The sequence below is a fragment of the Salmo salar genome, chromosome ssa16 (genome assembly GCF_905237065.1).
Source record: "Salmo salar chromosome ssa16, Ssal_v3.1, whole genome shotgun sequence".
In the NCBI taxonomy this organism is placed as follows: Eukaryota; Metazoa; Chordata; class Actinopteri; order Salmoniformes; family Salmonidae; genus Salmo; species Salmo salar.
In genome coordinates this window covers 35,820,719-35,845,249 of record NC_059457.1, presented here as the reverse complement: position 1 = coordinate 35,845,249, position 24,531 = coordinate 35,820,719, and the positions used below count along the sequence as shown (strand labels likewise).

Here is a 24,531-nt window from a genome sequence, read left to right as displayed (position 1 = left end):
TAACTGATGACATTCATATTCTGACTATTTCTGAAACTCACTTAGATAATACCTTTGATGATACAGTGGTAGCAATACATGGTTATAACATCTACCGAAAAGACAGAAATGCCAACGGAGGCGGTGTTGCGGTCTATATTCAGAACCATATTCCTGTAAAGCTTAGAGATTATCTAATGTTAAATACTGTTGAAGTAATATGGCTACAGGTTCATCTGCCTCACCTAAAGCCCATTCTTGTGGGAAGCTGCTATAGACCACCAAGTACTAACAGTCAGTATCTGGGTAATATGTGTGAAATGCTTGATAATGTATGTGATATCAACAGAGAAGTATATTTTCTGGGTGATTTAAATATTGACTGGCAATCATCAAGCTGCCCACTCAAGAAAAAAACGTCAAACTGTAACCAGTGCCTGCAAGCTGGTTCAGGTTGTCAGTCAACCTACCAAGGTAGCTACAAACAGCACAGGAATTAAATCATCAGCATGTATTGATCACATCTTTACTAATGCTGCAGAAATTTGCTTTAAAGCAGTATCCAAATCCATAGAATGAAGTGATCACAATAAAATAGCCATATCTAGTAAAACCAAAGTTCCAAAGGCTGGAGGTCAGAAAATACGTTTTGTAACGATTCATATGTTGATGATGTAAAGAATATTTGCTGGTCTATGGTGTGTAATGAGGAGCAACCAGACACTGCACTTGACACATTTATGAAATTGCTTATTCCAGTTACTAATTAGCAAGCACCCATTAAGAAAATAACTGTAAAAACTGTTAAATCCCCTTGGATTGATGAGGACTTTTAAAATTGTATGGTTGAGAGGGATGAGGCAAAAGGTAAGGCAAATAAGTCTGGCAGTCCAACTGATTGGCCAACATAGTGCAAATTAGGAAATTATGTGACTAAACTAAATAAAAATAAACTACACTATGAAACAAAGATCAATTATTACAAAAATTATAGTAAAAAGCTTTGGGGCACCTTAAATGAAATGTAAGGTGCCCCATTCATTGAATCAGATGGCTCATTCATCACAACGCCCACTGATATTGCCAACTACTTTAATGACTTTTTCATTGGCAAGATAAGCAAACTTAGGGATGACATGCCAGCAACAAATGCTGACACTACACATCCAAGTATATCGGACCAAATTATGAAAGACAATAATTGTACTTTTGAATTCAGTGTGGAAGAGGTGTGGAAGAGGTGAACAAAAGTATTGTTGTCTATCAACAATGTTAAACCCCCGAGGTCTGACAATCTGGATGGAAAATTACTGAGGATAATAGTAGATGATACTCCCATTTGCCACTCCCATTTGCCAAATCTTCAATTTAAGCCTACTAAAAAGTGTGTGCCCTCAAGCCTGGAGGGAAGGTAAAGTCATTCCGCTACCCAAGAATAGTAAAGCCCCCTTTACTGGCTCAAATAGCTGACCAATCAGCCTGTTACCAACTTCTGGAAAAAAATGTGTTTCACCAGATACAATGCTATTTCAGACAAATTGTCAACAAATTGACAACAGACTTTCAGAACGCTTATAGGGAAGGACACTCAACAAGCACAGCACTTAAACAAATGACTGATGATTGGCTGAGAGAAATTGATGATAAAATGATTGTGGGGGCTGTCTTGTTAGACTTAAATGCAGCTTTTGACATTATCGATCATAGTCTGCTGCTGGAAAAACGTATGTGTTATGGCTTTACACCCCCTGCTATAATGTGGATAAAGAGTTACTTGTCTAACAGAACACTGAGGGTGTTGTTTAATGGAAGCCTCTCAAACATAATTCAGGTAGAATCAGGAATTCCCCAGGGTAGCTGTTAAGGCCCCTTGCTTTTTTCAATTTTTACTAATGACATACCACTGACTTTGAGTAAAGCCAGAGTGTCTATGTATGCGAATGACTCAACACTATACACGTCAACTACTACAGCGATTGAAATGACTGCAACCCTTAACAAATAGTTGCAGTTAGTTTCAGAGTGGGTGGCAAGGAATAAGTTAGCCCTAAATATTTCTAAAACTAAAAGCATTGTATTTGGGACAAAACATTCACTAAACCCTAAACCTCAACTAAATATTGTAATAAATAATGTGGAAATTGAGCAAGTTGAGATGACTAAACTGCTTGGAGTAACCCTGGATTGTAAACTATCATGGTTAAAACATATTGATACAATAGTAGCTAAGATGGGGAGAAGTATGTCCATAATAAAGCGCTGCTCTGCCTTCTTAACAACACTATCAACAAGGCAGGTTCTACAGGCTCTAGTTTTGTCGCACCTGGACTACTGTTCAGTCGTGTGGTCAGGTGCCACAAAAAAGGACTTATTGCAATTTACTCAGAACAGATCTACACCGAGAGCTAATATTAATAATATGCATGTCAATCTCTCCTGGCTGAAAGTGGAGGAGAGATTGATTTCATCACTACTTGTATTTATGAGAGGTATTGACATGTTGAATGCACCGAGCTGTCTGTCTAAACTACTGGCACACAACGCCGACACCTATGCATACCCCACAAGACATTACATTTACATTTACATTTAAGTCATTTAGCAGACGCTCTTATCCAGAGCGACTTACAAAAATAAATAAAATAAATAAATAAATAAATAAAAAGACATGCCACAAGAGGTCTCTTCACAGTCCCCAAGTCCAGAACAGACTATGGGAGGCACACAGTACTACATAGAGCCATGACTACATGGAACTTATTCCACATCAAGTAACTGATGCAAGCAGTAAAATGAGATTTAAAAAAAACTGATTAAAAAAACACCTTATGGAAAAGCAGGGACTGTGAAGCAATACAAACATAGGCGCAGACACATGCATACACACACCCACACACAATAACATACACATACACATGGATTTAGTATTGTAGATATGAGGTCGTGGAGAAGAAGGGGCCTGAGGGCACACAGTGTGTTGTGAAATCTGTGAATGTATTGTAATGTTTTTGAAATTGTATAAACTGCCTTAATTTTGCTGGATCCCAGGAAGAGTAGCAGTTGCCTTGGTAGCAGCTAATGGGGATCCATAATACATACAAATACAAATATCCAACAGACAGCAGATGGGTACAGTGGACATAAGACAGTTTTTTCCCTCCACTTCAAATACTGTATGTCCTAACCTGAAAATAGGTAGCTGCTAGTTAGCGGAACAGTCAATAAGAGACACAAGCGTTCAGTCCCCTCTCTCTGCTTCGGCCACTCTCTTACCTGGGAGAGAAAGTCCAGCACCTCCTGGTGAGTCCTGCTCACAGTGGACACAGAGGAGTCTGACCATTTGACCTGCGGGATGAGGAGAGAGCGAGTAGAGAGGGCAACAGGATATGACAACGAACATACAGTACATACTTAACTGTAACTGTGTGTGTGTGTGTGTGTGTGTGTGTGTGTGTGTGTGTGTGTGTGTGTGTGTGTGTGTGTGTGTGTGTGTGTGTGTGTGTGTGTGTGTGTGTGTGTGTGCTCACCTCTAGCATATATTCACTTGGTTTCCCCCCCTTGTTGGTTACTCCCCTCAGCTCTATCCTCTCTATGTTCACTGAAATACAAACAAATGATCATTCTAATTATCTGATAACATCGTCTAACAAACTAAGAGCATCATGTGCTTCAGAGTCCTACATTATACCATGCTAGAGTATGCTAGCACATGCTAGACGAAATTGAGTGATTAGTGGTACTATTAGCTCTGCTGTAGGTTGTGCCTTCAAGGCTGATTCAGCCACAGACACATGTTGTTTTGGCACCAAATATATGTAATTAAATCAAATGTCTGAGTTCAGAGAGGGAAAATCACAGGGAACGATGTCACCTGGTGTTCATTTAAACACATTAAACACTTTAAACTCGCAATCTCATAGAACCACAGGAAAATTGGAAAGAGTTCAGAGGAGGACAGTGAGAAAGAACAAAAAAGACTAGAGGGAGCATACAGATAGAGAAACTAGGTAGAAAGAAAGAGAGAGCAATGGAGAGAATCAGTGACAGGAGGATAATCTAGATTTATGGTTGGATTAACGGCACATTTCAGGGATCCTGCCAGTGACATTTTGGCTGAGCTCCGCAGAGATTCAGAGAACACACACACCCTCTGAAATCACATACACAACACTCATAAACACACACACAGTAGATTACACACACACACAGGTCTGTGTGTTAAATATACCCTGCAGACTCAGCACTTCCTCTGTTGTGTATTAGCATTGGGAGAGGCGCTAGCTAGCTGAATGAAGCTCTGTGCTGAAAGCCTCTTATCTGACAGGATCAGAAATGGCTAAATATTGTGAAAAACCTCCCGTCACTACTTCCCCAGAGGGTTGGGTCTCAGTCAGGCCAGGAAAGGGCCTCTCCCCTGGCGGGCGAGTGTGAACCTATCTGGAATGTTTTGAGGAGCAGCGCAGAAAGTCTATAGGCCTCCTCATTGTAAGACTGCTTGCCTGCCTGCTCCTACCTAACCACCCACTCAAACCTCCATTACTCTCGAGAACTTCCATCAAGATCAATACAGAAGCAGCAGGATCAAACCCATTGTGTGTGTGTGTGTGTGTGTACACATGTACACGTGAGTGTGTAAGTGAAAGAGAGTATGAACAGTGTGTAGAAAAGAAAGGTGAGTAAGTGAAAGAGAGAGTAGGAACAGTGTGTAGAAAAGAAAGGTGAGTGTAAGTGAAAGAGAGAGTAGGAAGTGTGTAGAAAAGAAAGGTGAGTAAGTAAACGAGAGAGTAGGAACAGTGTGTAGAAAAGTGAGTGAGTGGGGAAAGTGAATGTGACGTGTGTGCTTCTGGAGTGTGAACAGAGGAGGAACTACAGTACTGTCCGTGCTGTCTGTGCTGAACCCTCTCTCCTGTGTGAGCTCCTTACCCTGCGCATATTCAGACCATACAGAACCAGACAGTAGCCAAAGACAATAGCACTGACCTAATATCACTCTCACAGCAGAGTTTACACAGACACAATCCCCTCCTTAGTTTAGCATATCACCCATGTTACTGTAAGGCAACTGAATATTCATCTACATCCTGTAAACAAATGGTTAGTTGACTTAATTGAGATGATTTGGTATAGTCTGATCATACATAGCCAAAGCCTGCCTGTGGAGCATTGACCATGCACATTCACCTGTTATCAGTTAGGCCTAAATTCTCACAGACAAACTGAGTGCTGCTATCTTAGTATCTTTCCAGATTCAGAGCATTGCACTACAGGTGACCTACTGGCAAGAATTCCTCTTCTTTCACTGTTTAATTGCTTAGTTACATGGATTTATTCGAGGTTTCCAAAATATGTTAGTCATTTTTCCCATGACTGTCTGGTGTAGACAGGAGGGCAGTGTGAATTATTATCTGTGTTAAAGCATCACTCTCCGAAAACAGAGTGAAGGCGTAGTGATGAGAAAGAAAAAGACATTGACTGCTATTCATATCTCATAGCTAAAATAACCTAATAACCCCCTGAGGACAAGTATGTGAGTTAACTCCTAAACCAACAACAACCACTTCAGCCAAAAGAGATCCTCTCTGGTCCAAACTCATGTGTAGGACCAACTTCACCCAAAATCTTCTTCCAGTACTGATAATGGGCCAGATTTCCTATTTGAATTGAACTGTGATACAATGTTTCTAGGGATTTCCTAAGTCTGTAGCCTAAAAACCCACTACGGTGAAATTAAACATATTACAAGCACTGAGGAAAACAAGGAAGGCCAACTGACATCAGTCCAGGAACAGATCTGGGGACAGCTTGTAAGATTGAAACATTATGCACCTTTCTGCCCTTTCTCACAGTGCTAGTCTTTCAAAATACACCATCTTCACCCAAAAATCATACCTCTTAATGTGCAAACTCAGTTTATCTACCACACACTAACTCCTCCCTCCACCCACCACTCAGCCAAAGCTGAGCCCACAGATCTCAAACCTTCTCCAACACACACATCCTCAACCTAAGGGACAGAGTTCATGTCCTCTCAACCACATCCTGTACTACACAGTAGTAACCCAAGCCATGTGCTCATATGTAACCTAGCCATGTCCCGGTCCTTCTCACCCACCCAGGCAGTCTATCTCCCTCAGCACCCTGTTGCATACCAAGCCACCCTGCACCAGGTCGTCCCTCTCCCTCAGTCCCCTGCTCTGCCACCCTGCCCCCTGTCCCTCTCCCTCAGTCCCCTGCCCCCTGTCAGGTTGTCCCTCTCCCTCAGTCCCCTGCTCTGCCACCCTGCCCCCTGTCAGGTTGTCCCTCTCCCTCAGTCCCCTGCTCTGCCACTCTGCCCCCTGTCAGGTTGTCCCTCTCCCTCAGTCCCCTGCTCTGCCACCCTGCCCCCTGTCAGGTTGTCCCTCTCCCTCAGTCCCCTGCTCTGCCACCCTGCCCCATCAGGTGGTCCCACTCCATCAGCCCCCTGCCACCCAGGTGACCTGTACCCTCTGCCATGCCACCCAGCCTCTCCCTCAGCACCCTGCCCGTTCTCAGTAGGTAGTAGGTGCTGGAGGCTCCATATGCCTGGTGCCAGGCTCATTAATCCAGGGCATACTACCATTCTAACAGATCTGGTTACATATTATACCCTGTGCAATACACTGGCACACAGAGACACACAAAGTGACTAATCAACAGTGACAGTGTTTGTCTTTTTTACATTATCAGCACATTTCGTGCGGTGTGTGTAGTATGATAATGACACCAAAACTAAGATGGCATTACAAAGTAAGTCACTCACTATCTACATGTTTCAATAACAAGTGCTCCCTCGCTGCTCTGTGTGTGTGTGTGTGTGTGTGTGTGTGTGTGTGTGTGTGTGTGTGTGTGTGTGTGTGTGTGTGTGTGTGTGTGTGTGTGTAGGTATGTTCGTCCTGCTTTGTGCTGTGTGATGACAGGCATGCAGCCCTAGCCATGAGGTAGTGTAGCTAGCCCAGCATTGGGTTACCAGAGAGGGGAGAGGCCGATCCTACTGAGTAACGGAGAGACCTGCTCCTTTCAAAGCAATATCAGCCCTCAGCTTAATCTGCTCCTCTAACTATCAACTCCTTAATCCTCTAACACCCTTAACGATCAACCCATACTTAAACTACCCTCAGATAGAAGACATTCCTACACACTGACTCATTATACCATTATACAGTTTGTGTAACATGAGTTCATAATATTACATGTGTAAGGTAGTGTCTAAATTATTAACGGGGCACCAGTCCTTTCTTGGACAAAATTGGTCATCTAAGTAGGCCTGACTTGTGAGTTGGTTACAATAACTCTATAAGACTAACATTTGAATAATAGTAATAAATGAATAAATGGATGAATATGAAGGTATGAATTCTTTGAGAATCAATTGGAGTTCTTTCCCAGAATAACTAGACAAATACACGTTCTTTATACAATCAACAGTTAATAACGCTAATCAAAAACTTTACAAACATAATGAGAGGGATCATGAAAAGGTAGGAAGTAGAACGAAAGACAAGAAAGAGACCTCAAGATATCTGAATATTAAAGATGTGATACTCAGTCTGTGAACAAAGTCTGTTGTCCTTGGCTCTGGTTAGGCCGCATGGAAGTGAACAAAGGAAAGATGGCGGTGTGTCCTGAGTTGAGGGGTTCCTTGGTGGTGGTTTCTCGCTCCTTTCCTCTGAGTTTGGAAGGTCCCTCGTGGGCTGCTCCTCTGGGTTGTGTCCCTGTTGGCTCTGTCTGCTGGTTCTTCCTTTGAGTTGCAGAGGCTGTGCTCTAAATCATATTCTCCTTCTTTCCTTGAAGGTTGGCTTAAATGTACTGTTCAGGCTACACTAGCTCTTTAAAGACTGTCTCCTTCTGAGACTGTTTAGTGCATGGGCTCTTCCGTACCAATGTCTGTACTGGAGTAAAGGTACTATTCCCTAAAATGTACTTTCACTAAGCTAAATTCACCAGTTCTTGCCATTAAAGGCTAAGGTCCAGGCCCTGTGGTCAGCCTACTGAAGATGGAGGTTCATCTCCCTCCTCGAGAGAGGTCCAACTTGAGAGGTCCAGCAGGATAAGAGAGTGAGGTGGGAGACAGCAGAGTCCTTTTGTAGTCCTGTGACGTAACAATGTATCATACCTAGGTGTGAAGGGTCACTTTTATGACCATTTGTCTTAGAGAGCGAGAGAGCTTGGAAAAACTTATAGACAGACAGTAAAAGGATGTTCAACATTGTTTTCTTATATGACATTAAAACAACACGTCGCTACAAATGTTACTGTACAATCCACTGACCAGTCAAGTGGTGCCTATAGTATAGAAAGAAGGACATCAAGATGAGACACAGTGTATCAAAGAAGGAGAATCTAAAACAGATTTAGATCTCTTCTACTGTAGTAACATCTACTGCCTACTATTGTCAGGATTTCAGAGAAAAATGACATTGCTGAGGTCATCATTGTCCACCAAGCCCCTCCCATTTCCAGGTAAAACTTTCCAAAACTGGAGGAGAAAATTTGGCTTGTGAATTACATAACATGTGACCACGCTTGGAGTGAACATCTGGGTTTTGGTCTAGTCAACAAGAAAAAAGAGAGAAAAGACAAAAAAAAACATGCAGACAACTAAGAAACATACAATATTTATAGCTTTAGTGTATGTGGCCCTAAAACAATCCCAAGCAACAGTATCATCCAAATCCAAACAAGCGTGGCCCTTTGTGAGTTTGTTTCTTTCTGTCTGTGCATGCGTACAAGTTGTCTATTCAGGTCTATTCAGAGCCTATGGCAGCAAATATTTACAAATATTGTACTAAGGAGAAGAAGAACAATCTGCTACACTCTCATTGAATAGCAGTATTCCCCCTCATAACAAATACCTCAATACCTAAGTGACACTCTAGTAGAGTAAAAGTTGTAAACATCATTCCACATAGCAGTGGAACTGTTCAGTAGTATGTACAGTGTGAAGGAGTGAATGGGAGAATGAGAAGTGTGAAACAGAGGATGATGGGAGATTCCTGCAGCAGCTGCTCCCTCCAGACTGGAGCAGCGTAGCAGTGTGTAAAACATAACACTGATGCCCTTCATGGCACACGGCCAGCACTCCCTCAGGTTGAGAACTAGATTAATGAGCAACCTTCTCTCTCTCCTTATGATTGGTGGAGGGCCATAGGGCAATCATGCCTCCACATTCCTCAAGGAGCCTGGTTGGTCGATATCGGTATTTCAGCATGTAGTTTCTTGTTTTGGGTGCATGTGTGAGTGTCTGACACAACTAAAAAGCATAATCTGTCTGACAACTACCGATGTAGGATCTTAATTTCAGCCAATTTGCTACAAAAGGAAAATAATCCTGTAGCAAAAGGAAATGGAAATTATTATGTGGATTATAATTAATGGATATTTTTTGCAGGTGTTGATACATTTTTCATTAGGGCAAAGCAAGTCTGGCATTTTAAAGTGGAAACTACAAACTTTAGAATACTTTTTAAACCTTGAATACACTACAAGTTTGCATTTCCAGCTGTGCAGGAAAATTCTAAGCAACAAATGAATGATCAAATTAAGATCCTACATCTGTAAACTGAAATGCTTCCTCCAAAGACACGTACTGTATGAGCGACAACGGAACACCTGTGATCTCAAGATTCCCATAGTACTACACATTCCCATGTGTGACGTTGTTGGAGTGAACCTTGACCCTTATTGTCTCTGGAATGTCCTGTCCTTGTCTCGTTCGTATATAGAGTAAATTAGTGTGAGAGAGTTCTGTGGATAAGCGTGACAGAGAAAAGTTTTGTTTCTCACCTTTGCTGTGTTTTCCAACATGCACCTTGACTGGCAGCTCCTGGCATGAGAGAGATGGCATGCGAGGCATGGATTCTGGGACAATTCCCTCGTTCCCTCGCCCTGCCCCGACCTCTCGGTGCAGTGTCTGTGAAACATGGGTCAAAGGTCATGTCAAGTAGGTTAATATCATGGTCAGAGGGTTAGGGATTACTAAACCTTCAGCACCTTGACTGTCATTCAGACTGCCCTACTCACTCACTGTCATATAATCATCTCCCTCATGTATTATGCCTTAAAGAGGTAAGAGACAGGATCACACTCACGGACTTTTGGAAATCCCTGAATTTATTTGAAAATTACCTCTGATGACATTACATTTACATTTAAGTCATTTAGCAGACGCTCTTATCCAGAGCGACTTACAAATTGGACATTCTATGGGGTCATTTTCTTAGGACACTATTTTTCAATACAAAATATAGAAAATCATTATCACCACATACAGTGCCTTCTGAAAGTATTCATACCCTTTTACTTTTTCCACATTTTGTTGTGTTACAGCCTGAATTAAAAATGGATTAAATGTAGATTTTTTGTCACTGGCCTACACACAATACCCCGTACTGTCAAAGTGGAATTATGTTTTTTTTTTACGTTTTCAAATTAATAAAAAAAAGAAAGGCTGAAATGTCTTGAGTCAATAAGTATTCAACATTTGTTATGGCAAGTAAAAATGTGCTAAACAAGTCACATAATAAGTTGCATGGACTCACTCGGTGTGCAATAATAGTGTTTAACATAATTATTACACGACTACTTTATCTCTGCACCCCAGAAATACAATTATCTGTAATTCCAAGGAACAGTCCAAGGAACAGTCCAAAGAACAGTCCAAGGAACAGTCCAAGGGACAGTCCAAGGAACAGTCCAAGGAACAGTCCAAGGGACAGTCCAAGAAACAGTCCAAGGGACAGTCCAAGGGACAGTCCAAGGAACAGTCCAATGAACAGTCCAAGGAACAGTCCAAGGGACAGTCCAAGGAACAGTCCAAGGAACAGTCCAAGGGACAGTCCAATGAACAGTCCAATGAACAGTCCAAGGGACAGTCCAATGAACAGTCCAAGGGACAGTCCAAGGAACAGTCCAAGGGACAGTCCAAGGAACAGTCCAAGGGACAGTCCAAGGAACAGTCCAAGGAACAGTCTGAAGATCTCAGAGATAGAATTGTTATGAGGAATACAGTGCCTTCAGAAAGTATTCACACCCCTTTACTTTTCCCATATCATTTTGTTGTGTTACAGCCTGAATTTAAAATGTATTAAATTGAGATTGTGTGTCACTGATCTACACACAATACCCCATAATATCAAACTGGAATTTTGTTTGAAGAACATTTTAGAAATAAATAAAAAAAATTAAAAGAGAATGTCTTGAGTCAGTAAGTATTCAACCCCTTTGCTATGGCAACCCTAAATAAATTCAGGAGTAAAAATGTGCTTAACAAATCACATAATACAGTGCAGTCAGAAAGTATTCAGACCCTTTGACTTTTTCCAAATGTTGTTACATTACAGCCTTCGTTTTTCCCCCTCATCAATGTACACATAATACCCCATAATGACAAAGCAAAAACTGTTTTTTAGAAATGTTTGCAAATGTATTAAAAATCCCATTTACATAAAGATTTAGACCCTTTACTCAGTACTTTCTTGAAGTACCTTTGGCAGCGATTACAGCCTCGAGTCTTCTTGGGTATGACGCTACATGCTTGGCACACCTGTATTTGGGGAGTTTCTCCTATTATTCTCCACAGATCCTCTCAAGCTCTGTCAGGTTGGATGGGGAGAGTCCTTGCACAGTTATTTTCTGGTCTCTCCGGAGATGTTCGATCGGGTTCAAGTCTGGGCTCTGGCTGGACCACTCAAGGAAAATCAGAGACTTGTCCCAAAGCCACTCCTGCATTGTCTTGACTGTGTGCTTAGGGTCGATGTCCTGTTGTAAGGTAAACCTTTGCCCCAGTCTGAGGTCCTGAGTGCTCTGGAGCAGGTTTCCATCAAGGATCTCTCTGTACTTTGCTCCGTTCATCTATCCCTCGATCCTGACTAGTCTTCCAGTCCCTGCCGCTGAAAAACATCCACACAGCATGATGCTGCCACCACCATGCTTCAATGTAAGGATGGTGCCAGGTTTCTTCCAGACATGACGCTTGGTATTCAGGCCAAAGAGTTCAATCTTGTTCTCAAGGATGATCAATCAAAACAGGTTGCACCTGCGCTCAATTTCGAGTCTCATAGCAAAGGGTCTGAATACTTATGTAATTAGGCATTTCTGTTTTTATTTTTATAAATTTGCTAAAATTTATAAAAAACGTTTTTTTGCTTTGTAATTTTGGGGTATTGTCTGTAGATAGATGCAGATTTTTATATATTTTTATTTTATTTCATTTATTTCACCTTTATTTAACCAGGTAGGCAAGTTGAGAACAAGTTCTCATTTACAATTGCGACCTGGCCAAGATAAAGCAAAGCAGTTCGACAACATACAAAAACACAGAGTTACACATGGAGTAAAACAACATACAATCAATGATGCAGTAGAAAAAAATAAAAAATAAAAATAAGATTATATACAATGTGAGCAAATGATGTGAGATAAGGGAGGTAAAGGCAAAAAAATGCCATGGTGGCAAAGTAAATAAAGTATAGCAAGAAAAACACTGGAATGGTAGATTTGTAGTTTGAAGAAAGTTCAGAGATAAAATATAAATAATATGGTGCAAAGGAGCAAAATAAATAAAATAAATAGATACAGTAGGGGAAGAGGTAGTAGTTTGGGCTAAATTATAGATGGGCTATGTACAGGTGCAGTGATCTGTGAGCTGCTCTGACAACTGGTGCTTAAAGCTAGTGAGGGAGATAAGTGTTTCCAGTTTCAGAGATTTTTGTAGTTCGTTCCAGTCATTGGCAGCAGAGAACTGGAAGGAGAGACGACCAAAGGAGGAGTTGGCTTTAGGGGTGACCCGAGAGATATACCTGCTGGAGCGCGTGCTACAGGTGGGTGCTGCTATGGTGACCAGTGAGCGGAGATAAGGGGGGACTTTACCTAGCAGGGTCTTGTAGATGACCTGGAGCCAATGTGTTTGGCGACGATTATGAAGCGAAGGCCAGCCAACGAGAGCGTACAGGTCGCAGTGGTGGGTAGTGTATGGGGCTTTGGTGACAAAACGGATGGCACTGTGATAGACTGCATCCAGCTTGTTGAGTAGGGTATTGGAAGCTATTTTGTAAATGACATCGCCGAAGTCGAGGATTGGTAGGATGGTCAGTTTTACGAGGGTATGTTTGGCAGCATGAGTGAAGGATGCTTTGTTGCGAAATAGGAAGCCAATTCGAGATTTCACTTTGGATTGGAGATGATTGATGTGAGTCTGGAAGGAGAGTTTACAGTCTAACCAGACACCTAGGTATTTGTAGTTGTCCACAAATTCTAAGTTAGAACCGTCCAGAGAAGTGATGCTGGACAGGCGGGCAGGTGCAGGCAGCGATCGGTTGAAGAGCATGCATTTAGTTTTACTTGTGTTTAGGAGCAGTTGGAGGCCACGGAAGGAGAGTTGAATGGCATTGAAGCTCGTCTGGAGGGTTGTTAACACAGTGTCCAAAGAAGGGCCAGAAGTGTACAGAATGGTGTCATCTGCGTAGAGGTGGATCAGAGATTCACCAGCAGCAAGAGCGACATCATTTATGTATACAGAGAAAAGAGTTGGCCCAAGAATTGAACCATGTGGTACCCCCATAGAGACTGCCAGAGGTCCAGACAGTAGGCCCTCCGATTTGACACACTGAACTCTGTCAGAGAAGTAGTTGGTGAACCAGGCGACGCAATCGTTTGAGAAACCAAGGCTACTGAGTCTGCCGATGAGGATGTGGTGATTAACAGAGTCAAAAGCTTTGGCCAGGTCAATGAATACGGCAGCACAGTATTGTTTCTTATCGATGGCGGTTACGATGTCGTTTAGGACCTTGAGCGTGGCTGAGGTGCACCCATGACCAGCTCTGAAACCAGATTGCATAGCGGAGAGGGTGCGGTGGGATTCGAAATGGTCGGTAATCTGTTTGTTAACTTGGCTTTCGAAGACCTTAGAAAGGCAGGGTAGGATGGATATAGGTCTGTAGCAATTTGGGTCAAGAGTGTCACCTCCTTTGAAGAGGGGGATGACAGCAGCTGCTTTCCAATCTATGGGAATCTCAGACGACACGAAAGAGAGGTTGAACAGGCTAGTAATAGGGTTTGCAATAATTTCGGCAGATAATTTTAGAAAGAAAGGGTCCAGATTGTCAAGCCCAGCTGATTTGTAGGGGTCCAGATTTTGCAGCTCTTTCAGAACATCAGCTGAATGGATTTGGGAGAAGGAGAAATGGGGGAGGCTTGGGCGAGTAGCTGTGGGGGGTGCAGTGCTGTTGAATGCAGTAGGGGTAGTTAGGTGGAAAGCATGGCCAGCCGTAGAAAAATGCTTGTTGAAATTCTCAATTATAGTGGGCTTATCGGTGGTGACAGAGTTTCCTATCCTCAGTGCAGTGGGCAGTTGGGAGGAGGTGTTCTTATTCTCCATGGACTTTACAATGTCCCAAAACTTTTTAGAGTTGGAGTTGCACGAAGCGAATTTCTGTTTGAAAAAGCTAGCCTTGGCGTTTCTAACTGCCTGTGTGTATTGGTTTCTAACTTCCCTAAAAAGTTGCATATCGCGGGGGCAGTTCGATGCTAATGCAGAACGCCACAGGATATTTTTGTGTTGGTTAAGGGCAGTCAGGTCTGGGGAGAACCAAGGGCTATATCTGTTCCTGGTTCTAAATTTCTTGAAAGGGGCATGCTTATTTAAGATGGAGAGGAAGGCATTTTTAAAAAATAACCAGGCATCCTCTACTGACGGGATGAGGTCAATATCCTTCCAGGATACCAGGGCCAGATCGATTAGAAAGGCTTGCTCGTTGAAATGTTTCAGGGAGCGTTTGACAGTGATGAGTGGAGGTCGTTTGACCGCTGACCCATTACGGGTGCAGGCAATGAGGCAGTGATCGCTGAGATCTTGGTTGAAAACTGCAGAGGTGTATTTAGAGGGCACGTTGGTTAGGATGATATCTATGAGGGTGCCAGTGTTTGCGGCTTTGGGGTTGTACCTGGTGGGTTCATTAATAATTTGTGTGAGATTGAGGGCATCAAGCTTGGATTGTAGGATGGCTGGGGTGTTAAGCATGTCCCAGTTTAGGTCACCTAGTAGCACGAGCTCTGAAGATAGATGGGGGGCAATCAGTTCACATATGGTGTCCAGAGCACAACTAGGGGCCGAGGGGGGTCTATAGCAGGCGGCAACGGTGAGAGACTTGTTTTTGGAGAGGTGGATTTTTAAAAGTAGAAGTTCAAATTGTTTGGGTACAGACCTGGATAGCAGGACAGAACTCTGCAGGCTATCTCTGCAGTAGATTGCAACACCGCCCCCTTTGGTCGTTCTATCTTGTCTGAAAACATTGTAGTTAGGGATGAAGATTTCAGAGTTTTTGGTGGACTTCCTCAGCCAAGATTCAGACACAGCTAGGACATCCGGGTTGGCAGAGTGTGCTAAAGCAGTGAATAAAACAAACTTAGGGAGGAGGCTTCTAATGTTAACATGCATGAAACCAAGGTTATTACGGTTACAGAAGTCATCAAAAGAGAGCGCCTGGGGAGTAGGAGTGGAGCCAGGCACTGCAGGGCCTGGATTCACCTCTACATCCCCAGAGGAGCAGAGAAGAATAAGTATGAGGGTACGGCTAAAAGCTATAAGAATTGGTCGTCTGTGACGTCCAGAATAGAGAGAAAAAGGAGCAGGTTTCTGGGGGCGATAAAATAGCTTCAAGGTATAATGTACAGACAAAGGTATGGTGGGATGTGAGTACAGAGGAGGTAAACCTAGGCATTTAGTGATTATGAGAGAGATATTGTCTCTAGAAACATCATTGAAACCAGAAGATGTCATAGCATGTGTGGGTGGAGGAACTGAGAGGTTGGATAAGGTATAATGAGCAGGGCTAGAGGCTCTACAGTGAAATAAGCCAATAAACACTAACCAGAACAGCAATGGAGAAGGCATATTGACATTAAGGAGAGGCATGCTTAGCCGAGTGATCAAAGGGTCCAGTGAGATTCAGACAGCTAGCCGGGCCATAGGTAGCAAGCTGGTGGAAGATGGGAGGGAGGTCTGTTTTTAGCCACCTCGTGCGTTTCCGTCTGTGGGTTAGTGGGGTTCCGTGTGGAAGGGGGGACCAGTCCAAGTTGGCAAAATAGTTAGTTATAGTGGCCCAAGAAAAGTGTTCCGATAGACCTATTCAGATCGCAGCCGAAAAGACAGCTAACGATTAGCGGGCCGCAGATGGGCGATCAGGTTACGTCGCGACGGAGGGGCCAGTTGGATAACTCCCTCGGGCAGATAACGTCGGTGGTCCAGTCGTGAAGACCCGATGGGGCTCCGCATCGGCAGTAAAACGGGTCAGGATAGGTGAGTTGTAGCCCAGGAGACACTTCAGCTGGCTAGCTCAGGAATAGCCCAGGAGTGGCTGACGGAACTCTTCAGCTGGCTAGCTGGCTAGCTCCGTAATAATGTGTGTTAATTCCGTGACCGACGTTGCCAATAGTCACTCAGGTAGCAGCTAGTTAGCTGCAAGATCCAGGTGTAAATGTCCAGAGCCTGCGGTAGAAATCGGGGAAAGGAGAGAGAATAGGTCCGGTATGCTCTGGTCTGAGTCGCGCTGTACAAAAACTGGCGATAGCTTTTCGAGCTAATGGATAGCTGAGGACAGCTAACCGTGGCTAGCTGAACTTCAACGTTAGCCAGTGAAAATGGCTAACCTCTTGCTAGCTTCTGTTGTGGAATTCAGATGAGGTAAATAATACTTTCTTTTTTAAATTGGTGAGGCGGGTTGCAGGAGAGTGCTTTGAGGTTGAGTTTTTAGAATTAAAAAAAATATATATATATAAAAAGATAAGTGAAGAAAAAATATGTAAATATATATATACACGGGACACGACAAGAGGAGGGTAGAGGACGTCTGAACTGCTACGCCATCTTGGGGAAAAAAAAGATGATATATAATATGATATATATATATATATACACATAACAAAATGTGGAAAAAGCGAATACATTCCGAATGCACTTTACAGGTAGGTACATCCTTGATGAGAACATGCAAACAACCTTAAACTGGGGGGGGATTTACGTTCCAACAGGACAATGACCCCAAGCATACAGCCAACGCAACTCTGGAATGGCTTCAGAACAAGAACATGAAAGTCCTTGAGTGGCCCAATCAAAGCCCATACTTGAATCCTGTTGAAAATCAGTGGAAAGACTTGAAGATTGCTGTTCACCACCAATCCCCATCTAACTTAACAGAGCTTGAGAAAATCTGCAAGGAAAAATGTGAGAAAATCCCCAAATCCAGATGTGCAAAACTTATACACACACACCCAAGACGACTCAAAGCAGTAATCACTGCCAAAGGTGCTTCTACAAAGTACTGACTCAGGGGTGTGAATACTTACAGTACCAGTAAAAAGTTTGGACACACCTACTCAAGGGTTTTTCTTTACTTTTACTATTTTCTACATTGTAGAATAATAGTGAAGACATCAAAACTATGAAATAACACATATGGAATCATGTTGTAACCAAAAAAGTGTTATATATAATCAACATATATTATTGTTTTATGATTTTTTTTAAATAAATGTTCGAATTTTTCTTCCACTTTGACATGAGTATTTTGTGTAGATCGTTGACAAAAGAAATGACAATTAAATCAATTTTAATCCCACTTTGTAACACAACATGTTTTGGTAAAAGTCAAGGGGTGTGAATACTTTCTGAAGGCACTGTATTTAGACACTGGTATGGTGCTGGACCTACTGAATAATAAAGTGGTTAAATTCCCATTTAAAGATGCACTCAGGGATCGAATGCACAAACAATGAGACATATTGCACAACTTGGATTCGTAACATATCACACAAATTGCAAAAATCGTGTAAAATCATACAAATTGCAAAATTTGAAACATATCACATGAAATAGATGACGTAGTACCAGGGCTCTAAATAAATTAATTGGTAGTTAGGCGCACCAGAAAATGTTAAACTTTTTTTTTTACTGCAAATGACTGTCCGTCCTATCATTCTTAATTGTCATCAGTTGTTACTTTGATGATGTAGAACGCATCACTAGAGAGTGGGCAAGACATTCGAATAAAAACATATTTTTTAAATTGTATTCAAAAGTGCAACTGCAAACATATTTACATAGGTGATTCGTTTTGGACAAACAAATGTATTATACAAAACAGAACATTGATTGTATGCAAAAGTGCAACAACAAACATATTTTTACAGGTGATTAAAACATAACCTTTATTGTATTTAAAAGTCCAACCACAAACTGATAACTGTTATGATATACTGCATTCAGCTAACAGATAGAAAGAAAAAAAAATTATACAAAACTATGTTGCTAATAACAGTAATGTAACAAGGCAACATGCTGACTATGAACTGATACTTGGATAACGAAATACATGTTCAGTCTCCGGTCACATAAACAAATCAATTTATTTCATCTAGAATCTACCTTATAAAACAACTTTATTTTAGGGTTAGAGTTTAGGGACGTCCCAAGGATGGTGCCAATAAACCTTGTTCCATATGTCGGGTTGATTTGAAATCCATTATTTTTCTGGGTGAGTAACATCAGTCTGAATTTGGTAAAAGCCATCTCCTCTTTGGCAATGTGGTAAGCGGTGATACATTTCATCTCTAGGTCAGTTAGCTCTGCCTGTTGACCGGCTTGGCTGTCAAATACAGCTGGTAGCTAGTAGACATAGTTATGTTGCTCCAGCCCTGCCCCGATGTACTTGTCCCGGCACGTGATGTGCTTTTGGCTTAAGTTATATGTTAGCAAAAACTTGTGTTTTAGGTTGTGGCAATTAAGTCTTCCCTGCTGCTATTACTCCACATGTTCAACAGTACTCACAGAACATTGTGCTCACAGAACATTGTGCTCACAGAACATTGTGAAACAACCCCTCTAGAAACATGTAGATCTTTTTCTTTTTCTGAGGAGGTGGTTCAGTAGCAGCATCTGCGACATTGTCCTCATCATCATATTCTTCTGGTTGTGGTTGATCATTTCATAATTTGTTAAATAAAGCTTAAATTGTTCTTAACTGACTTGCCTAGTTAAATAAAGGTAAAATTCCACGTGTTGTTCTGGCTTGCTAGCTTGCTAGCTAATGCCATTATTTAGCTGACAGAAAAGGGCGGCACAGATCTGGGGGAAGAATTCTGCGAAAAGGGTTGTGCCTGGCGTTTGATTGGTTTAATTAGCTACATTTAAACATCTGTAGCATTATGATTGGTTATGATTTGTAAACAATGTCTCAGTCTGTCTTGTTTGAGCAGTGAAGAGAAGAGTGTTGCAATGAAATATTTTTAGGCATGGCTTTTTTATTGGATAATTTTTTTGCTCACAAAATAAAAGTCCTGTTCGCACAGCAACATTTTGGTCACACTTTTGAGCCCTGTGTAGTACACAAATGGATGACTTAGTACCAAAAAAACTGGGGCCATTTTGGCTTCTAAGCACCACTTTCAAAACTAGTGGCTGAAATTATACAAAAGTTTGAGAGTGCATCTTTAAGTGAAGAAAAGCTGTCATTAGTAAAAGGTTACCACAAATATGGCAGCTGTTTCTCAGAATATTATAGCTATTTTGCAGTATCATATATTGTCTTTATTGATTTATACGTTATGACCATAGACAATGTATTGTGACACACTGAGCAGGTGTCTGTGCTGCTTGCTCTGTGATTAGGTATCTTGAAAGGCTGTCAAGACAGCTAGGGGAGAGTAATGGTCACTGCACTCTGAACTAGGGCCCTGTATTTTGGTTAATCGTGTCACATGACCTGGATATGACCCTTTATTAAAGGTTTTCCAACATACTGTCCTATTTTCTTTTTCTTTCAGATGGTCCAGCACCATCCTCAGATAATTGCTTTCATTGTTGGTTCAATTCTAATTTCTGTAAAATGATCAAATCTACATCATGTGACATGATAATCCAAAACACAGGGCTTTACCTATAACTAACTAGTTTCCTGGAAAGGAGAGCCGTTTTAAAAGGTCTGTTGAAAGAGACTGTCGTCCTGCTTGTGTTTACTTTCATATGCCCAGTAATCTTATTGCTTCTGTAATTATTTACAAGTACCGGCAAAATGTCTTAGCTAGAGTTGTGCAGTCCAAATATCTTCATTCCAACCAAATGTATTTTATGTATTTTGTGTCTTTCCTCTTTGAAGCCCTGTAAGTGGTGAGGCTGATGTGTATAAGAGCAGAGGTAAAACAGCACACGTGCTCAACCAAGCAGCAACAGCAACACACAGACGAGCTCTGAAACCAATTAAGCGTTCTTTACAGTGTGCTACTGCCACATCCGCATCCATTCCTGCCAAATCTGCTCTTTTTCTCAGGGGAAAGGGAAGGTCCTGCTGCTAGGAGAGATGCTAGCTGCCTGGGCTAGGTTTAGAACTGAAATGGACATGGCAGTAGCACAGGTCATGGCAGATAAATGAATGAAACACCACTACGGAGTGTGTGTGGTTTAGCTATGTTTCATGTCTGATCGGGTTAGGGTTAACGTAAAGGCTTCTCCAAACAGTCAGAGAGAGCAGCAGTTAGACTACAACTTCCTGGTGATTCACTGGAGGGTTGAGTCTCTCTCACACAGGATTGATTTCAGCATTGAGAAATGTGCTGACCTGCACTTAATGGAGGCCAAGACCAACAAAACACTAAATACAACCAAGCGCTTTCCTTTGAGCAGCCAGGGTACTTTCCCCTCAAACACATGTTTGAACAGCCCTGTGTGTTTGCTGGGTGTCTCTGATACAACACATTGACAAACAGGCACTTGTAATGATCCTGCCTTTGTTTAAGAATAGAAAAAAAGTGAACCCGTGTCTGTGTGCCAATGTATTCAAATCTAATTGTAGCCGTAAGGTTCATTTTTCTTTTGAAGCATTACATTTTGCCTTTTATGTGTTCTTCACTCTCAAACAAACACACATACATATACACACACACAAAACACACACTGTAATATTGTAAATAGAAGGGTAATGACATTTCCAGATGTTTCTTGAGGTGTTTTTTTTGTCAACAATAATATTCCTGATGCTTGACAAAAGCCCCTTAAAATGGCATAACATCATTTATAACTTTTTGCAATAAATGTCACAATCCTAAAAGCAAAGAAAGCTGTATATTTTGTTAACAAGGTTTCATAATCCCACATTGCTGTGTTAACATCTGGTTGTCCAGAGAGGTAAAAAGTCATGCTGAATCTACAGACAGAGTGTATGAGTGAATGTTCAGGACACCAACGGTTGAGGACAACAGACAGACATGCCCCTGGGGGACCAGAAAAAAAATACATGTTTGTTTAGTTCAATTCATTCCTTTTAGGTCACATTTGTTAGTAGTGGGCAATTCCACGATAACAGAATGACGCTCAGACTCAGATAGTTCACGTCGAAATTTATGTCAAACCAAAACCAATAATTGCAAAGTTAAACAAACCATACAACTATATGCACCAGGACCACTTCAAAAAATGTCCATGAAGATTTAACAAAAACACACTTGAAGAACAGCGCAGATGCACATTTTGATAAAAGAATGTCAGTTTGTGCTGTTTGTGCAGTCATTGTGTTACCAAACTTTGCATCTGCACTGTTCTGCAGGTAGCCTTGTGGTTAAGAGTGTTGGGCCAGTAATTGAAAGGTAGATGGTTCAATTCACCGAGCTGACTAGGTGAAAGAATTGCTCATGTAAGTTGCTCTGGAAAAGAGTGTCTGCTAAATGACAAAAAAATAGTAAATGTGTTTTTGTAAAATTTACTGTGGAAATTATTAAGTCGTCCTTGTGCATTGAGTTGTATGGTTTGTTTAACTTTTCAATCAGTGGTTTTTGTTTGACATACATTTTAAAGTCAACTATCTGAGTCTCGGCATCAATTCTGTTATCGTGAAATTGCCCTAGTATGTCTCAACATGACCTAGAAATGGGGGAAGGGCTAGAATGTTATCATTCTCTTCCTACTTTTGGAAAAACCCACACAAGTAAAAGGTGTAGGCGTATTTGCGTAGTTACAGTGTAACAACAATCTATTGTCAATCGGTTATAAATAATGTAGGCCAACAGTGTATGTACAAAAAAATGTCCCCTCGAATAATAATTTAATCCAAAAGAGGGTACAAGAGCTGCCTGTCCCGCAAGATGCATCACTCCCAGAACCGGAACAGTGTAGGGAGCTGTTGAATGATTCTGGTTAGCCTCCTAGCACTGACACTCACTAACTTTTTGACTTGTTAGGTACACTCTTAGAAAAAAAAGGGTTCTTCGGCTGTCCCTATGGGGGAACGCTTTTTGGTTACAGGTAAAAACATTTTTGGTTCCATGTTGGGTTCTACATGGAACCCAAAACGGTTCTACTTGGTACCAAAGGGGTTCTACCTGGAACCAACAAGGGTTCTTCAGAGGGTTCTCATATGGGAACCCTTTTAAGTTCTAGATAGCACCTATTTTCTACAAGTGTAGGCTATCCTAGAACTTTGTTTTTTGGATGGTTGCTCAAACTTGTCAGTGGCACAATACCATTCATATATTTGGCCATCAAGTGACAACAGGGAGGACAATATATTACCTACCTTATGAGAACATGGACACCCGACCTGACAGGAGTCGAGGGTGGGCGCAGTGATGTAGGTTGGGATGCTAGTGGCGGGAGACAGGGTGGCCAGAGCTCCAGTCCCGCGGCAGCCGCCAGTCCCGGGCTGCTGCTCTCCACAGGTGACCTGCAGGATCTCCTGGATCTGGGTCAGCTCCTGTCTTAGCACCTGCTTCTGGTGAAAGCTGAAAGCTGGGTGATTGGATGCCATGGTGAAGAGGAGAAGGAACTGCTCCTCCGTTTGTCCATCGTTGAGCTGCAGGCCGTAGTTGTTTATGATGCTATCGATGTGCGTGAGCGTTCGGAAGAGAACACTCGCCGCCTCTCGATTGTCGGAGCTGAGAAGTGCAAGGGAGATAAGCAGCTTGCTCCTCACGACCTCGTCCGTGATGTTGGTAAGGTTCGAGAGGTCAGCGGGGTTGTTGGCTTTGATCTCGGCATCCCTGAGGGAGTGATAGTCCTTGCGGGCCAAATCTTCCAAGCACGACCCGAGGAAGCGTAGTTCGATGGGAACACAGAGGTCCAAAAGCCCACAAATGAACTCAGCTCTCTGGGCCGAGTTCAATATCGAAAACCAGCGGTAGACCCCTTCCCTTTGAACGGAGCATCGATTTTCAACCATTTTAAAATCGACTCACACGTTTAAACATGGATTATTTTGTTGATTGCGATTAGGCCTAACAATAATAAAATGGCAAGACAAAAATTAGTCAAGACAAACCTCCATTTACTGTACAAGTAGCCTAACCTTTAAACAGAGAGCGTGCAGGAACTCGAGTGCCTGAACAGTTAGTAAACGTCCACCTGGGTCAATGACGCTGGTTATTTGGTTGACAATAATCGTATTCAATGTAGACTATCCAAGACCACGAGTTTTCGGGAAAATAAATGACAGCACGTCGCCTTTCTTTGTTTACAGGCCAGTTGCGACATTGTTGAAATATGTAACCAAAGCGATAATCACTTGAAAGTCTATAAACAAAAGCATGAGTCGGGTTACTGTACTGCGAGGCTCGGCGTAGTACCCAGTCATCCAGGCTTTCTCGACCAGCCCTCCGAGGTCCCCACGTCAGTCGATTATGGAACAAGTACTATATGAAGTAGATTGAAATAAAAAACACCATATGAGTATTACACACATGGATAATTTACTTCCAGTGCCAAAGTCACTACTTTCCGTTTATTCCCTGTAAGAAAACCATTTTCGATGGGAATCCGCATAGTATTCGTTTAACTTCTGAGTGTCTGCCAATAAAGAAGACCATAAACTGCATGTAGCCTATAAACTATAGCCAGTAACCTAGGGGTTAAAGTTTAAACGCAAACGACTTAGTTAAATCCTATTGGTCGTAAACTTAACCAGGGACGCGAACAGATTTGTTCCAGACGAATAACAACAATTGGTGCTTTCAAAACAACTGGGAACTCGGAAAAAACGAGGTCAAATCATGACGTCAGAGATCTTCAGGTCGGAAAATCGGAGCTCTTGAAATATGCCCAAGTTTCCGACAGCGAATTCCGAGTTGGATGACAGTTCACAACTATTTTTCCCAGTCGGAGATTTCCCTGGTGTCATGAACGCACTGAAGTCGGAGATTTTCGAGTTCTGAGTTCCCAGTGGTTTTGAACAAGACAAATGTTTAGAGCTATCCTTTTTATAAAGAGCCCGTAGCTGTTTTGAAATGCAATTCAAGTAATACCTCCCTCCCCCTGACATCCTGTCATATCCCTGAAATCGTGAAAAAACAGCTGTGTGGTACCTTTGGTGCTTTCAAGACAAGTGTGAACTTAGGGGAAAACGAGTCAAATCATGTCAGTGATCTTCAGGTCGTAAAGTCTGAGATCTAGCAAGATGCCAGAGTATCCGACTTGCAATTCCGAGTTGGATGACCGTTCAAAATATTTTTCCCAGTCGAAGCCCGTTTTTTCCGATTTCCCAGTTGTCTTGAACGCTCTAA

The 24,531-nt window shown here is 42.1% G+C and overlaps 1 protein-coding gene across 1 annotated transcript in view; it reads right to left on the bottom strand.

Annotated features, from left to right (window-relative positions):
• The window catches only part of LOC106573631 (zinc finger CCHC domain-containing protein 14), a 39,177-nt gene extending 14,918 nt beyond the window's left edge, over window positions 1-24,259 (bottom strand). The window contains exons 1-4 of the mRNA XM_014148858.2: window positions 22,554-24,259; window positions 9,781-9,907; window positions 3,507-3,577; window positions 3,253-3,324 (exon numbers count right to left, since the gene is read on the bottom strand). Of these exons, the coding sequence (XP_014004333.2) occupies window positions 3,253-3,324; window positions 3,507-3,577; window positions 9,781-9,907; window positions 22,554-23,195 (912 nt within the window). The 5' untranslated portion in view covers window positions 23,196-24,259. The remainder of the gene's footprint in view (window positions 1-3,252; window positions 3,325-3,506; window positions 3,578-9,780; window positions 9,908-22,553) is intronic.
• Window positions 24,260-24,531: the final 272 nt, after the last annotated feature.